The following is a 15,746-nucleotide window of genomic DNA, read 5'->3' as shown; positions in this document are numbered from 1 at the left end:
AAGGGCCGATAACCTGGTTTAATCGGCAGCCAATGTTCGACGATGATCGGCTTATACCTGGCATGTCATGATATTCCCATGCAAAACAATCCACGTACTCTTTCAATAACATTATTAATTATTCCCGAAATTCCGGGGTTAAGTTTGCACTTATGTATGTCGGCCTTGGCCAGTCTCCAGGTCCTATGTCTATTTCTTCTAACTTATCGGCCGACATAAATCCTTGACCTAGCTTCCCATCTAAGTCATCAACTGCTTCGTTCAGGATATTCACTAGGACTCCTGGTCACGTATCGGTTGGATCCCTATGTCTGATACGCTCAGGAATTCCCCTGACCAGGGTTTCCCGGAGATGCATTCATAGCCTTCTGCCTCCCATGTGGGAAGATCCGTTGTGGCTATGTTCACTGATCTGTCGGCTGAGACCACTTTCACTTGATCCCCATGTCATTGTATCGAGCTTTGGTGCGTGGTGGAGGGGATGCAACAGTTGGCGTGGATCCAATCTCGCCCAAGCAGCAGATTGTTAGACCCTTTTCCGTCGATGACGAAGAATGTAGTCGGCATCGTTTTGCTTCCGACCGTAAGTTCAACGTTAAGGCATCCCTTGGCTTCCGACGAGTTGCCTCCGAAGTCTTTTAGCATCATGTTGGTCTTGATAAGATCTTCGGAGGTCTTGCCTAGCTTTCTGTAGGTGGAGTATGGCATCAGGTTCACTGCTGCACCACCATCAACTAACATCTTGGCCATCGGTTTCCCATCGACGTGCCCCTGGATGTACAGCGGCCGAAGGTGCCGATGGTCTTTCTCTACCGGCTTCTCGAAGACGGCCGGTTGTGGAGGTAGCACCAGCTGGGCTGTCACTTCTTGTACCTCATCATCAGACCAATTGGCCTTGTATTCCGCTGGTAGTATAACTACCATGTTTATGTTGGCCGATGGTTTGTGGACTTCCAACATGATGCGCCATTCTTTACGTGTCTTCTTGGGTGCCGGCGGCTACTCTTCATCTTGATGCTATTGAAGTTCGTGTTGGCGGAGTCGTTGCAGCCGTCTTTTCTGGTTTTTGGTGAATAAGCTGCTAGGACACCATTGGTTGGGCTTCATTGGCGGCTGCTGCTCCTCGTCATCGCGATACTGCCCAATCTCCTCTTCATCATAGTCTTCATAGTCCTGATCTCGATGGCCCAACCTGTCATGCACCGGCACGTGGCGTCACGCCAACCATGGCGGTGTCCTTAACCTCCTAGAGCGTGGCTGTTGGCTAGTGTAGTTTTGCTCTTCAGGGTTGCATTCAGGGCAGTCTCTTTTGCAAGGCAGCCGTATCCTTTCTTCCCAGCAGTATTGGAAGAACGGACAGTCCCAATGGTCGTCGTATCAGGACTTCCCGTCATGCGGCTGGCTTCTCTCGTGGCGCCGATGGTACCTGTTCATCATTGACGTGGAGGTGATGTTGTTTGTACCTGGACGCCTCTTCGAACCGCTGCTTCAACCGGAGCCGATGTTAGCATATACCATGGTGACGGGGAACGGATGGCCGTCTATCTTCATTGGCTTATTGGTTTCTTCAAACTTGATACGGCCTTGCTCGACCGCCGCTTGAATTTGACGCCTGAATATCTGGCAGTCGTTTGTGTGGTGGGAGATGGAGTTGTGCCACTTGCAGTACTTGTTCTTTTTCAACTCTTTAGTCGATGGTATGACGTGTCCTGCTGGCAGCTGAATGTGCTTCTCTTGTAATAGGAGGTCGAAGATTTTATCGGCCTTGTTGACATCGCAGTAAAATTTTTCCGTTTCCTTTGCCCCTTTGACCCAAGGACAATTCACCGGTTTCTTGTTCCTGGTCCATTCAGCCAAGCCTATGTCGGATTCATCGACCTCTGAGTCCGATGATTCTTCAGCCAGGTATACTACTCAGCGTTGAAACTTGTCCTTCCTAGCTTTCTGTTATCGTACCTCGTGGGCTGAGACCTTTTGCACGAGGTAGGCCAAACTCTCGAACTCCTGGGCCGAGAATTTCTCCCTGATCTGGCTGAGCAAGCCTTAGAATGTCAACGCGGCTAACTGTTTATCTCTTAGATTCAGTCGATAGCAGCGGCTCCTTACTTTTCGGAATCTTTGGATGTAACCGTGAACCGATTCATCCATCTTCTGTCGCACCGTAGTAAGATCGGTCAGGGCCATTTCTTGTACTCCCGCGAAAACATATTTATGGAAATGGTTTTCTAGGTCGGCCCAGCTCCTAACCGAGTTCAGTGGCAGGGACGAGAACCATGTGAAGGCCGATCCGGACAGTGAGAGCGGCAAGAAGCACACTTTTAGCGGATCTTCAGCCGATGCTTCGCCACACTAGGCCAGGAATCGGCTGACATGCTCGATGGTTGATGTACCATCTTGCCCTGAGAATTTAAAGAAATCTGGTACCATGTACCGGGGTGGTAGCGGCACCCTTTCAAACCATTTTGGGTATGGGCGCCGATACATGGTCGTTTGCTCCCTCGGCCTTAGGCCGAAGCGCTCCTGCATGACCTCTGCTATCCGGTCTGTCTAATCCTCATCCCTGAATTACCTCATGGGCACTGGGTCGGGCTGAAGAAATTGGTTTTCATACACTGGCTCCTGTCGATGTGGCCACGCCAGAGGTGGTTGGTACTGTTGGTTGTCCCGATGGTACAGGTCGGCATGCCGAGCATACCTGGGCGGAGTTCTCTCCTGGTAAGGCTGTCTGGGTCTTTCCGGGATCTCCTCCAGCAGCACGCAGGGATGTTGTGTTATCGACTCTTCGTCCCTTGGGTCTCTCTCATCTTTGTATTGCCGATACCTGGGTCTTTTCCCATCTGGGAAGTACCTAGGCCCTCTCTGGTGTGATTCCCCATCAGAAGCTCCATCGGCCACTTGCCGAATTAGTCCCGACATGATATTCACAAGTACTCCCGACTGGCTGATGAGTGCATGGTGTACTACCGAATCCATCATGTCCTGTAGATTCGGCTGATTTTCCAGGGAAGGTTCCTTGACTTTCCCCGGCTACGAGTCAGGTGTCGAAAACTGAGATTTCTGCACCGGGCCGCCCCGAGTCATGCTGAAAGACTCGAGGCACCCCTTCTGAAACCTATCAACGTGTCGTTGCACTAGGGCTCGTTGCTCGTCGGTGAGGTTCTCCCAGGTGCAGGGAGGATGTTCTCGACACTGACTTCCTTTGCAGCCATCGCTGCTTTCTTAACTCAACGGATGCTTGACTGGCCCGTGGCTGAATTGGGTTCTTGACACGGTCCCACCAGGTGTGCCAAAAATGTGTTGACGCTGAATATAATGATCAATGGTCATACACGTAGGCCTGGGAATCACTCTTAGACCATTCCAGTGCAGGACCTAACTCTTAGAAATACTAGGCGTGCCAGTCAGTTTGATTCTATAACTGACAGGATATAACATGGAAAATAGTTAACCCTGAAATCGCTATCGGCCTGGTAGCCGATACCGTCCTAGGACCCTAGCCGATACAAACGTGCCAAATCGGCTGAATTAGAAGTAGAATAAACACTAAATAGACCATCCAACCGATTAATCTCAAAAGATTGGACCTAACCAAGATAGTCTTGAGATTAATCAGCCGATAGGACTGCTTCAGCACTTATCGCACATAAAGCAATCAGCCGATACGAGACTAACATGGAATTAAGTATAAACCAGGATGCTATGCTAATTATTTAACATAAAACGATAATACCCAACTACATGAATACTCATGCCAGACGTAGAAGATCAAACCTAATCGAGACAGTACTGATCTAAGCATAATCATACACGATATCAGCTAAACATTGTAACCAATAACCAGACGGCAAACCGGCGTAATTCACCGACCGACTCATTAGGCTCGGCCAATCGAACATGCTTCTATGGACAGATCATACCAAACATACATAGATCAGACATAACCGAGACATTATGCAATCTAGCACGATATAAGCATAGAAACATGAAGATCAATGAGATTAACAAATCAATCAATGGGTTACTCAAGATAATGGTGGCTAAAACTCCAGCGATAAGCCTCTATGAGCCCCCGATCCAATCTAACAACACGGATCTAGTAAACCAGATTGATCGAACCAAACCGAGACAGAATCGGGCCAACTAGAACAATGTTAATAGATTGAAAAGGAGAGTTCATAGAGACTTGAATGAGCACTAATACTACTTCAAGCTAAACTAGATCAAAGCAGTAATAGAACTCAGCCCGCTGATCAACCAGGCAAAAGATCGGACTTAACCGAGATAATTCTATCTTAGTTGATCAACGGGTTTTGACGAACCAGAATTTACATTGCGAAGCTGACAAACCCCGCGCCGAAAGCTCAAGCAAGTCGAAGGGTTTGAGGTGATGCACCAAATTGAATTGATCTGCTGATGATTTACAAGGACACCGGGCACTTATATTTATAGCCCCGGGAAATAACTAACCTAACCGGATAAGAATCCGCTACTAACTAACTTTACATTGCCTAGATTCTAATTAAATACCAGAATCCTAAACAAACTTCGAGATAAAACCTAATTAAACTACACAGACTCACGATTAAATACCGAACCTATCCCCAACCTTTGGGCCCACTCGAACACTCAGCCCTGTCCAATTCAGACTCTATTGGCTGCAATCACACCGCATCCAATTTCCTGCCTCCAACCGATTTGAGCCTTCTTATCCGATTCGGTCCTCAACCGTGTTTCAATCTATGACGTCTATTTGCCAAAATCTGGCGTTAACAGGTACCCATCAATCGACCTACAAGTTGAAATGGTTGCTGCGGAGAGTGGGATACTATCGGCAGACCATGCTAGAAGACTGCTTCACGTACTACAAGAGCTACCTAGATTACCAAAAGTTTGGAAACGTATAGAGGTCACCAGCATCGGCTATGAACCTGATCATCAAACCTTGGCCGTTCAGGGGTTGTGGCATCGACATGATCAGACAAATATACCCACTGTCAAGTAAAGGACACAAATTTATACTAGCAGCAACAGATTACTTCACCAAGTGGGTCAAAGCCATACTACTCAAGAGGGTGACTTTGGCCGATGTGATTAACTTTATCAAGGAACATATCGTATACAGGATCGGAATCCCGTAGACAATAACCACTGACCAAGGATCAGTCTTCATCTCGGAGGAATTCCAGCAGTTTGTTGCAGGTATGGGGATCAAGCTCCTTAATTCATCTCTGTACTACGCTCAGGCTAATGGACAGGCAGAGGCATCAAATAAAAGTTTGATCAAACTAATAAAGAGAAAGATAGCCGAGCAACCTAGGAGATGGCACACCTCGCTAGCCGATTTGCTCTGGGCTTATCGGATGGCATGTCACGGGTCTATCCAGAGCCCACCTAATCAACCGGTATATGGGCATGAAGCAATACTCCCGTGGGAAAACAACATCGGCTCTAGGAGATTGACCTTGCAAGATCAACTGACAGCCGATGAATACTACAACCTCATGATGGATGAGTCAGAAGATGTTGCTCAATCCCGGTTGAGGGCGCTAGAGAAGCTAAAAGAAAACAAGGCTTGAGTATCAAGACACTACAACAAGAAGGTTAGGTCAAAGACATTTAAAGAGGGTGAATTGGTATGGAAGCTGGTCTTGCCGATCGGGTCCAGAGACAATATTTTCGGCAAGTGGTCGCCTAATTGGGAAGGGCTCTTTCAAATTCACAAGTGTGCGCTCAAAAATGCATGCATGCTAGAGGGACTGGATGGAGAAGTGTTCGGAAGAGCGTTGAACGGAAAATACATAAAGAAGTACTATCCGAGCATGTGGATTAATTCGTGATCAGCTAAGCCGATTAACGTAAAAGCCGATACGACAGTATCGCCTCAAGATGGCCGGCGTTGACAGATCGCCCTTAGACCAAAACTTCATTACAAACCAAGACAAGTGATAACGAAAAGCAAGGGTTGTGTCATTAATTAGCCAAAAGTTGCCGAAAGCCAACAAGAATATGAAGTTATACTACAGACCGACAACAGAAGCAAAAGTCAAGCAATTACAAGCCCAATTATTTCTTGAGGGCTGCTATCGCACGCAGGCGAACGTCATCGGTAGCTTGAACTATCTTCATGTCATCAGTGTCGGTACCGGAGACGGCTTTTAGGGATCGACGGCTGTGGATAGCATGTTGGACAGCTGACTTCAAGACTTGTTCTTGGGTAACAATCGCCCATGGCAGGTTGGCTAGCCTTTCTTCCTCAGTGGTAAGATTCTCCATGACCTTGGCCAACCTCGCCTCCAAGTCGACTTTCTGCGCCTTCAAATCGGCAATAGTGGTCGATATCCCAAGCGTGGCCGATGGCAGCTCGTCTAGCTTGGCCTTGTCGGCAACAGCCCTATCCTGGTTGACACATACTGTTGCCTGAGCAGACATTTGGGAGGCACGATTGGCGATCCGTTGGCGAGCCAGGAGCACAGGGAGCCGATGGGTTTCGATGTAGCCCGCCGGGGCAATCGCATCAATTAGGTCGTCCGGTAGCCTGTCTTAGATCTCTTCAATCCTGGATCGGATTGGACCAGCGTCATTGATCAACGTGTTGACTGGATAGTCCAATCGGGACAGGATGTTGTTAAGCTGCCCTGGGAGCATCGGCATCGGCTTCGGGCGAATCGATGTATTAGCCGATGTCAAAAGAAAAGAAATCGCCCAAGTACTAGAAAAAAGATGTCAGGGAAGAACAAAATACGAGGGAAGTAAAAAGGGTACGAGATAAGGTTACCTGTACCATGGGGCAGCATCGGCCGGCTGGGCAGGCGTGCTAGTAGGCAAGGTAACTTCCTCCGTGGTAGTTGTTGGTGCCAGATCTGTATCAGATGGTGGAGTCGTTGCGCTAGGAGCATCAGGAGGCTGACACAGGGAAGGAAACGAAATGTTAGCCGTAGACACAAGCTCAAGTGATCGAGAAGCCATTAGAAATTTCCTTGTGCGGAAGAGGTAGTCCGCCGAGAGGGCCGATGAACCACCATCTTTCGCTTCGTGCCAGATCTCAAAGTTGGGGCGGCCACCGTGGATGCAAAAGCTCGGCTTGCAGGAGCTGGGTCGGCGGCATTAGTCGGCATGGAGGGGGCATCAGCTGATGGCCTGATGGGAGACTGCGAGGAAGGAAGTCAATAGAGCAATCAGCTAAAAACAGTCGAAACCGTTTCAAGAGGCAAGTACCCTGCTGGAAAGGAAAAAGATAGGTGATCACCTGTTGATGAACCTCATTCTCAGAAGTCTCCTCAGCGGCAGTGTCAATGGTGACGTCCTATTCGACCGATGATGCGGGAATCGGCAAAGCTACCGCTATCGTCTTAGCTTTCTTCTGCTTCGGGGCTAGAGTAACCTTCTTACTCCTAAGAGGCCTTTTCACTGGACTTGGGGGCCCCAAGAATTTCTTGATATACTCGCTCGGCGAGGGATCACCATGACCCAGAATTGGGAGAGCTGATGTCAAATATTCGATCGGCTTACCACTCCTGCTGATAGCAGGGACTACATGGGTAGGCTGCAAATTGAAAAGTTAGTAATTACAGGAGAGGTACACGAGAAGTAAAGTAATAAGCCAGCAAGTGGAGGTTACCTCCGAGTCGGAGTATTCGTAACCGGAATCGATCCGATTGTAGAAGAAGCCTACAGCGGCCGAAAACAGGTGCATATGCAACTCATGCCACTAGCCGATGTAAAGGTCCAACACCGTGTTTCCAAGGAGAAAGAGGCTATTGATCCAAATGGGATCACTTCGGCCATTTTGCTAATCCTATCAAATTCCAGGGCCGAAGTTACATGGCCCCTCATCTCGACCTTGCTAAGGAGGAAGAGATCGGCGGGCAGGTGACCACATCCGAGTTGACATGTTCCAAGAGCTGGTTGATAAAATTCATATGAAGGCCGAGCCGATCGTCCGGCGTGAAAACTCACTAGCAGCAGACATGGGGTAAGGGCAAAAGCAAAATTCTCCGACGAGCACTTATCTGTCAATAGTTCTTCCAGCTTGAGTATACATGGGGCTTCGTACTCTCGAGAGTCTGGGTAAGCAAACCAAGTCTGTGCATTGGGCTCAGGTCCTAGGTAGCAGAGCTTGGAAGTATGTGCTAATCAGACAGCTGACATCCGATGACCCGGGAAGGATGATACCACCTATCCGTATGACATACACCTCCGAGTTGCAGCCGGTTCTGACTCTAGGTATGACAGGGAGGGGAAACCACGCTGGTTGAAGGATGACAAATCTAGGACCTTGGAGAGATATAGTCGCAACCACAATTGGAGGAACCACCATGGTCCGACTATATGGCCGACTGGTTGGCCGACAAAGAGCTTCGAGGATACCTGGTGTAGCATATGGTATACCGCTCTAAGCAGATACTGACCAGGGGCACGAGATCTCCATTGTCCAAACATTCTGCAATGTTCTCGAAGTTGGTTGTGGGACCTAAAGTATCTGCAGAACACAAACCTCTCCAACCAAAGGTTGAGGAAAGCGCTATGCTCTCTATGATCGGCTGTCCCGGAGTCCTTGCAGTAGGCTTTGATGTATCCTAACCAACCCCCTATATTCTTAGTCTGCAGCTGATGCTGAAAATTTCTTCTCAAACTCAGAGGGTTGACTAGGGCCATGATGTTCAGTCCAGTCAGCATCTCTATGTCCATGAGCGCAGGGGTGAGTATCCCGTGGCCAAATATAAATGCATTTAGGGTATCAGACCAAAGTAGGAGGCAGCTTTAAGGAGGGGTTCATCTCTTTCCATTCCTAACAAACTTAGTCCTATGCAGTGGCCGATGTCTAATTCTTCCCATTGGGTACCATAAGTTTTGTACATCCAATTGTACCAGTCTGTCCAACCGGTGAAAGAGGTGGGGAAAGATCTGAAAGATTGGGTCCAATTGGATGTGTTCAATCTGGCATTTTTGAATGGTATCCTATTGGCCTTTGAGCAGATGATTTCTATGGGATCAGGGTTCCCCATTGGTCCAAGAAAGTAAAATCTAAGGTTTTGACTTAGAATCATGATCTGGGTTTTAAGTTGCTAAAAAGGAAAACAATGCGGGAGAAGGAATCGCCAAGTGGGCCAATTAATAACATGACGTGTGGTAGTACGCAGAAAAAATTTCTAACAGTAAACCCTATACCATGAAAACAGAGTACTCGCGGTAAGAAGTAAAAATGAGGCCGGGATTAGAACTTACCTCGGGGATCTCGTACGAGGTGTTTGGCGAAGAGCTCAGTGAAGCCATCACTGCCAGTGAAGGCTTGGTGCCGTGGGATGGGCAGTATCTTGAGGCGTCAGGTTCGTACGATGCGCGGCGGAGGTGTGCCTGGCGATCTCATGCGGGGAATACAAGCGACGGAGATGGAATGTGAGGATTGGATGCAGGAGTATGGATTGCAAGAGCTCGAGGAGGAAAGAGAGCAGTGGGGTGAGAAATGGCTAAGTCTGGAAATGGGGCTTATAATCCAAGCCAATAGAGATGACCATTAGCACAGTGTGCCAAAACAGGGCAGTCGTTAGACCGTGCTGTTGCAACAAAGTGAGCCGATAGTGGAAATAGGTTACAAAAGAGGGAATTTCAGAACAATGAATTTTTCCAAAATTAGGGGGCATGTGTTAACGCTAGATTTTGACAAATCGACGTTTTGGATAGAAACATAGCTAAAGACCGAATCGGACAAGAAGGGGGGAATCGGCTGGAGGCAGGAGACTGGATGCGGTGTGGCTGCAGCCGATAGAGTCCGAATCAGATAGGAATTGGAGTCCGATTGGGCCCAAAGCTTAAAGATAGATTTGGTGTTAGTTGTGAGTCCGTGTAGATTAACAAGGCTTTATCTTAGAGTTTGGTTAGGATTTTTATATTTAATTAAAGTCCGAACACTACTAGTTAGTTAGTAACGGATTATTATCCGGTTAGGTTAATTAATGCCTGAGGCTACAAATATGTGTGCCCGGGATCCTTGTAAATTATCTTCAGATCAATCCAATTTGGCGCCTCGCCTAAAATCTTCGACTTGCTTGAGCTTTCAGCGCGAGGTTTGTCAGCTTCGCAATGTAAGTTCGTGTTTGTCAAAACCCATCGATCAATTAGAACAAGACTGTCTCGGTTAAGTCCGATCTCTTGCCTAGTTGATCGGCAGGCTAAGTTCTACTATTGCTTTAATCTGTTTTAGCTTGAAGTAGTATTAGTTCTTGATCAAATCCTCGTGGGATTCTCTATTCGATCTGATATCATGACTCCAGTTGACATGATTCTGTCTCGGTTCAGTCCGATCAATCTGGTTTGCTGGGTTGGTGTTATCAGATTGGATCGGGAGCTAGCGAGGGCTTTTCACTGGAGTTCTACGATTATATCGTGCTAGATTGCATACTATCTCGGTTAAGTCCGACCTATGTTATTTGGTGCGATCCATGCAATCCGCGCACCGCGCCAACCAACTCCCCGCCCTTCACGCACCTCGCCGTCACGCTGAGCTGCATTGCCCCTCGCCGCGCCGGTTGTGCCTCGCCTGTGCTGCCGCGTCGTCGGTCGAGCTGCCTCTCCGCCCGCACCAGCCCAACGGCTGAGCCGCAACCGCCAGCCGCAATCCATGCCCGCCGCCAACAACCTCCCCCGCCTCCTCCGCGTCGAACGCGCCGTCGCCAACCACCAGCCGTGATCCACCCGCCGCCGCGCTAACGACCTCCCCACCCTACGCGCAGTAACCGCCACCTATAAATCCCCCTCTCCTCGAGCCGCCGCCGCCTTTTTCAACACGTCCAAGAGCCGCCGCTGCGCCCATTGCCTCGCCACCGCCGGCCGAGCTCGCGCCTCACCGCCAGTCGCTGTCCCGTAGCCACGTCATCGCCCATTCCCGCTCGATGCCGACTCGCTGCCGCCCTTCGCGCCACCGGTGAGCATCCTCTTCCCCTCTCCCTCCTTTTTCTTCCCCTTTGGTAGCCACCACCGGCCCATGTGCCACCGCCATGCGCGTGCGCCACTGTTCGCCGCCGACGTGCCATCCTGGCGTCGTCTCCCACGCCTCACCATCGCTGCAGCGGGCCCCCTCGGTCGTTGCCACCGCGCCGCACGACGCCAAGCCGTCGTCGCGCCGACACCGCCGCTAGTCCCCGGCCGCCGTCGCCACGGTTTCCCCTCCCTCCATCCTCCTCTGCCTCCTAGTGCACGCGCCACAATGCCAAGCCATCGTCGCGCATCGCTCCTCCGTCCCTCCCCGTCGGATTCCTTTTCTCTTCTCGGCTGTCGCCGTGCGCCGTCGCCGCCGCCATCGGGCAATGCCCTCTTGTCGGCTCTCCCCTTCCTCGCCTCGTGTGGCCACAGGCCGGTACTTGACACCGCCACCCGATCTCGCCACTTGTCGCCACCCCTCCGCCCGCCACCACCTTCGCCTCCGCCAACCACCAACCACCGCTCTGTTGTCGAGCCGTCACCGGCCGTTGCTGCCCCCGCGCCACCGTCAAGGCTGTCGCCTCTCCTCTCCTCTGTCGCCGCCGCTTGGCCGCTCCGCTCACCTCCGCCGCCGCCAGTCACCGGCCGTCGCCGGGCATCCGCCACCACTGGTCGCCGGACCCCGCCGCCATCGCTGGTTGCCGACCGCCGCCGCTCCGCCACCCTCTCCCTCCTCCGCTCCAGCCGAAGCCGAGTGCGTCGTCCCCATTCCCTCTATGTTTTCTCTCTCTGCCAGCCGGGGCCCACCCATCACCCGGCTGGTCCCCTCCTCTCTCTCCCCCTCTCGGGCCCACCTGTCAACCCTCATCCTCCCCTTCTCCCACCGACAGGTGGCCCCCACTCATCAGCCCTCTCTCTCCTTGCTGACGTCATGCCTCCAATTAATTGCGCAATAAATCATTAAGGTTTCCTGTTTAGTTTAAAAACACAGATAATCTTCTAAAATTCATAAGTAATTCATCTAGTCTCCGTTTAGGTCCATTCAAGTTTCCTTAAATCCATAAAAATGCCAAGAATTCATTAAAAATAGTTTCTTTCTCTGTTTCAGTAGTTTTTTAGTCTGTTTTTGCTTGTTTTGCCTTATTTGTCGTAGGTTGTTCCCCCGTCGCAGCGCCGTTCGTTCTCGAAGTCATCGCCGAAGTTCCTCGTGGGCCTAAGCAAGGCAAGTGGCACCCTTCTTTGATCATATTGAACCTATGTTTATAAAATTCCTCGCTTTACATTTAAACATGCACTGTTTTATGCAAATCTATTTATTGTATTTATCTATTGGGCAATTACCAATATATCCGTTGATCCCCATTTATTATTGTTGTCATCTCAGGGTTAATTTGACCAGAATTAGGGTTAGTCAATGCTTAGCCATGCTTAGTTCAACTAGCTCACCAATTATTATATGATTATTGATTAAACTTTGATAGACCTTTAATGGTTGCAATCATTATGAATCTCCCGATGTGGATTAATAACAACTAAAATATTGCTTATGGTGGGCTGTGGGTGTATGGTTTTGAGAGTCGTGCCCATGGCAATTAAGGACCGGTTCTCAGGAAACCCTGGAAGTCTTACACGTACTAACCACAAGCCAGAATGGGCAACGGTGAGACTCGTAATCTAGCTTGTCCCTATTCTACGTACCAAGGCAAGGGTGAGCATGATGGAGTATGGACGGGCAATCGTGGTGTAACGAAAGCCTCTGCTGCTTCCGGATTCACCAAGGCACAAGAGGGGACTGCCCGACTTGGTGTAAAGGAGGGGGTGAAACCTGAAGTGAGATGCGATTGTCTAGGGAGGGTTAGGGAGTCTTATCATGGTTTCCGTACTGAGGTATCGTGGTGATACGTTGGGGCATGGTAACATGCTTGGGAGCCATGTCTTGTGGGTAAAGTTGTACATCTCTGTAGAGTAAAACTATTCGAATAGCCGTGCACGCTGTTATTGGGCGAACTGACAGATTCACTGGGATTAGTTGAACCATTAATAACCTGATCAATTTTGGAACTGGTTTGACCCTGTGCAACGTGGTGTAACGTTAGCTGTGGTTTGGGTCTGTCGCAACGTGGTTTAACGTTGGACAGAGGGTTGACCCTGTTGCAACATGGTGTAACGTTCGACAGCGGTCTGGGCCTGTTACAATGTGGTGTAACGTTGAACAGTGGATGATTATTTTAAATGTTTACTTTACTTTTATTTCAGTCTATTCTATTTACTGTTTTGCTAAATTACTGTAGCTTTGTGCAATTTAACCTTAGCCTATCCTTGATACCCTATTGCATTCATTATTCTTCCTCTCTTGGGTGTTACTTGTTGAGTACGGTGGTTTGTACTCAGCCTTGCTTAATTTTTCCCCCCACCAGAGCAAGTGCCAGAGTTTCAGTCAGAAGTCAGAAGAAGGCTGTTCCCAAGGTTGAAGTGAGGTTCAGTCCGCCGTCGAGAATGCCTGTGGTGTGGAGCCGTCATCGCCAGCTGAAGCTGAAGATTAGATGGTTTAGTTTGTTTTCCTTTTCCGCTGCATTTCGATAGATAATTGTTTTCATTTGTTTTTAAGTCGTGGAACTGTGTATTGATTTGTCATAGTGTGTACTCGGGCTGATGCCTGGACCGAGATTTAATACATGCTATTGTTCAGAAATTTGGTGTAAATTTCTGAGCGTGACAATGCATATAAGCTTGATTTGCCAATAGATTTTAGGGTTAGTCACACCTTTAACGTTGTAGATTTGATTCTATATTTGGGGGAAAATGACGAGTTTGAGTTGAGGACGACTCAAATGCATACATTGACACAAGTACAACAATGTGGTCCTATTACCTGTGCTCGTGCATGCCAACTCAATTATCAGGTGATTTTGTTATTAAGTTCATATTCATCTAATTTATATAATGGAGATGTGCACTCTTGTTTTGCTTAGGAATGATGAAAAGGATCTAAAGGAAAGCAGATTCGTGAGGACAGGAGTCGGACTACACAACAGCACCAACTTGTGACAACTACCACGACTACATTCGATCTCCGTTTTGGGTGTGCAAGTACTTCATGGAAAACTTATCAAGTCTAATTTCATATGGATCTGACCTCATGTCCATATCTATTCGGGAGAGTCCGCAATCGTCATTTTACTACCGACACCCAGTTCTGTCCAGGGTGTTGTGTCACCTTATTTGGGTCCAATGGGACATGTATCAAGTGGGTCCATTAGGGACGCCTTCTAGGGTTAGAGCACGACCCAAACTCCTTTTTTATCGTCCTCTATCTCTATTTACTCTTTAGCCGTCGTAAAAAAAACAATTGGATTTTAGATTGAAAGTTAGCTACTTGATACTTCCATGTAATTACCCATCTGGCTAGGATTCATGGTTACATGTTTAAAACCCCAACTTTTGTGAGTTAATTCAGATTTGCTTGTTCAATATGTTCTTGCTAGTTCTCGATTGCTTGCAGAAACAGGTACCCTCGTGGTTGGGTTGACCATGCTTCATCAAGATCACAAAAGCATCTGGTGTTGGTATAGCGATCTCTAAGGTGCAACGTTCGCGGATGACTGTAGTTAAGTTGCCAACTTCTTCGCCATCCAATCGAATTATCTTCAGTTAACAACCAATCAACCATGGATTAAAACCTGCTGCTAGAATTACGTCCATGAAAACTATTTGAAAAGTCGTATTTACGCAAAGAACCATAAAGCCTCCCTTGTTATAACCCTGCATGTGCATACTTCCGTGGTGACTTGCTGTGTACTTTGTGCTCCCTCTTCCTAAACTCTAATCACCAGTACTTGAGAAAGATCCGACTATAGATCCGTATGAGTACTATGAAGGAATTCCCGACGGAGAGGACATTTAGTGGTTCTTGTCTTCCGGTCTGCGCTTTTGGTGTATCGCTTCTTTGGCTTTGCTACTTTACTGTTTTTGTATAATTATGTTCCTTTAGACACCAGAATTTTATTCGGTCATGCGCCATATTGTAATTAATTCGGTAAGACTTTGTTATGTATGTGCTGCTTGATGCTACATCTGGAAATCGTGTGTACCTCTACTTGATCCAGGGAGTGGTATTATCAAACACAAGGAATTCTGATGTTAAAAATTAGGGTTATATGAAAACTTGAAAGGCCATGTTTATATGCTATTTTTAGAAATATTGCATCAGCAAATTGATACACTAATTTTAGAATCACAACGATATCAAATACACATATTGCAATGATAATTTTAATTAAATAATTTATAATATCTAATATTAACATTAAATTTAAACTCTACAAAGCTTAATTTAATGAAAATCACTTTATACAACATGAATTGCATCACATATAATTTTTCGTCTCTCTATAATAAATGAAAATTTGTTGACGTTGTATATATCAAAAGTAAAAAATAACTGTACAATTCTTAAGTCTAAATTTATTATGTGTTTAAAAACAATTTTCTTTGTGTCTTCTTATATTACATGGAAAAATTAAATCAAATATTAAGACTGATGTGATCGTGTGCGGAATATAAAAGCAAAAAGATCGCAGGAACAAACAGAACACAGAAATCACAAGAACAATGACGCGAAAGTTTTATCCCGAAGTTTGGATCTTTCGATCCTATTCTTCATTGAGGCACTCTTGCGAGCGGGATCTCTCTCGATCCTTTCCCTCTCTTGGCTTCCTCCCACAAGGCCAACACGGGTCTCCGGATTCACACCTAAGAACTAGCAACCCCTTCGATCGACCACCAAGGTCAAGATCAAGGCGGCTTGCCTAGCCCTAGGTTGCAATCCG

At 47.8% G+C, this 15,746-nt stretch overlaps 1 protein-coding gene across 1 annotated transcript; it reads right to left on the bottom strand.

The window, feature by feature from the left end:
- Positions 1-447: 447 nt before the first annotated feature.
- Positions 448-924, bottom strand: LOC121055153. Its single transcript, XM_040526763.1, has one exon. It carries the CDS (start codon positions 922-924, stop codon positions 448-450), a length of 477 nt encoding a protein of 158 aa, XP_040382697.1.
- Between the last annotated feature and the right edge of the window lie 14,822 nt (positions 925-15,746).

This window comes from Oryza brachyantha, chromosome 8 (genome assembly GCF_000231095.2).
Source record: "Oryza brachyantha chromosome 8, ObraRS2, whole genome shotgun sequence".
Lineage (NCBI taxonomy): Eukaryota > Viridiplantae > Streptophyta > Magnoliopsida > Poales > Poaceae > Oryza > Oryza brachyantha.
This window is presented reverse-complemented; position numbering and strand designations above follow the sequence as displayed.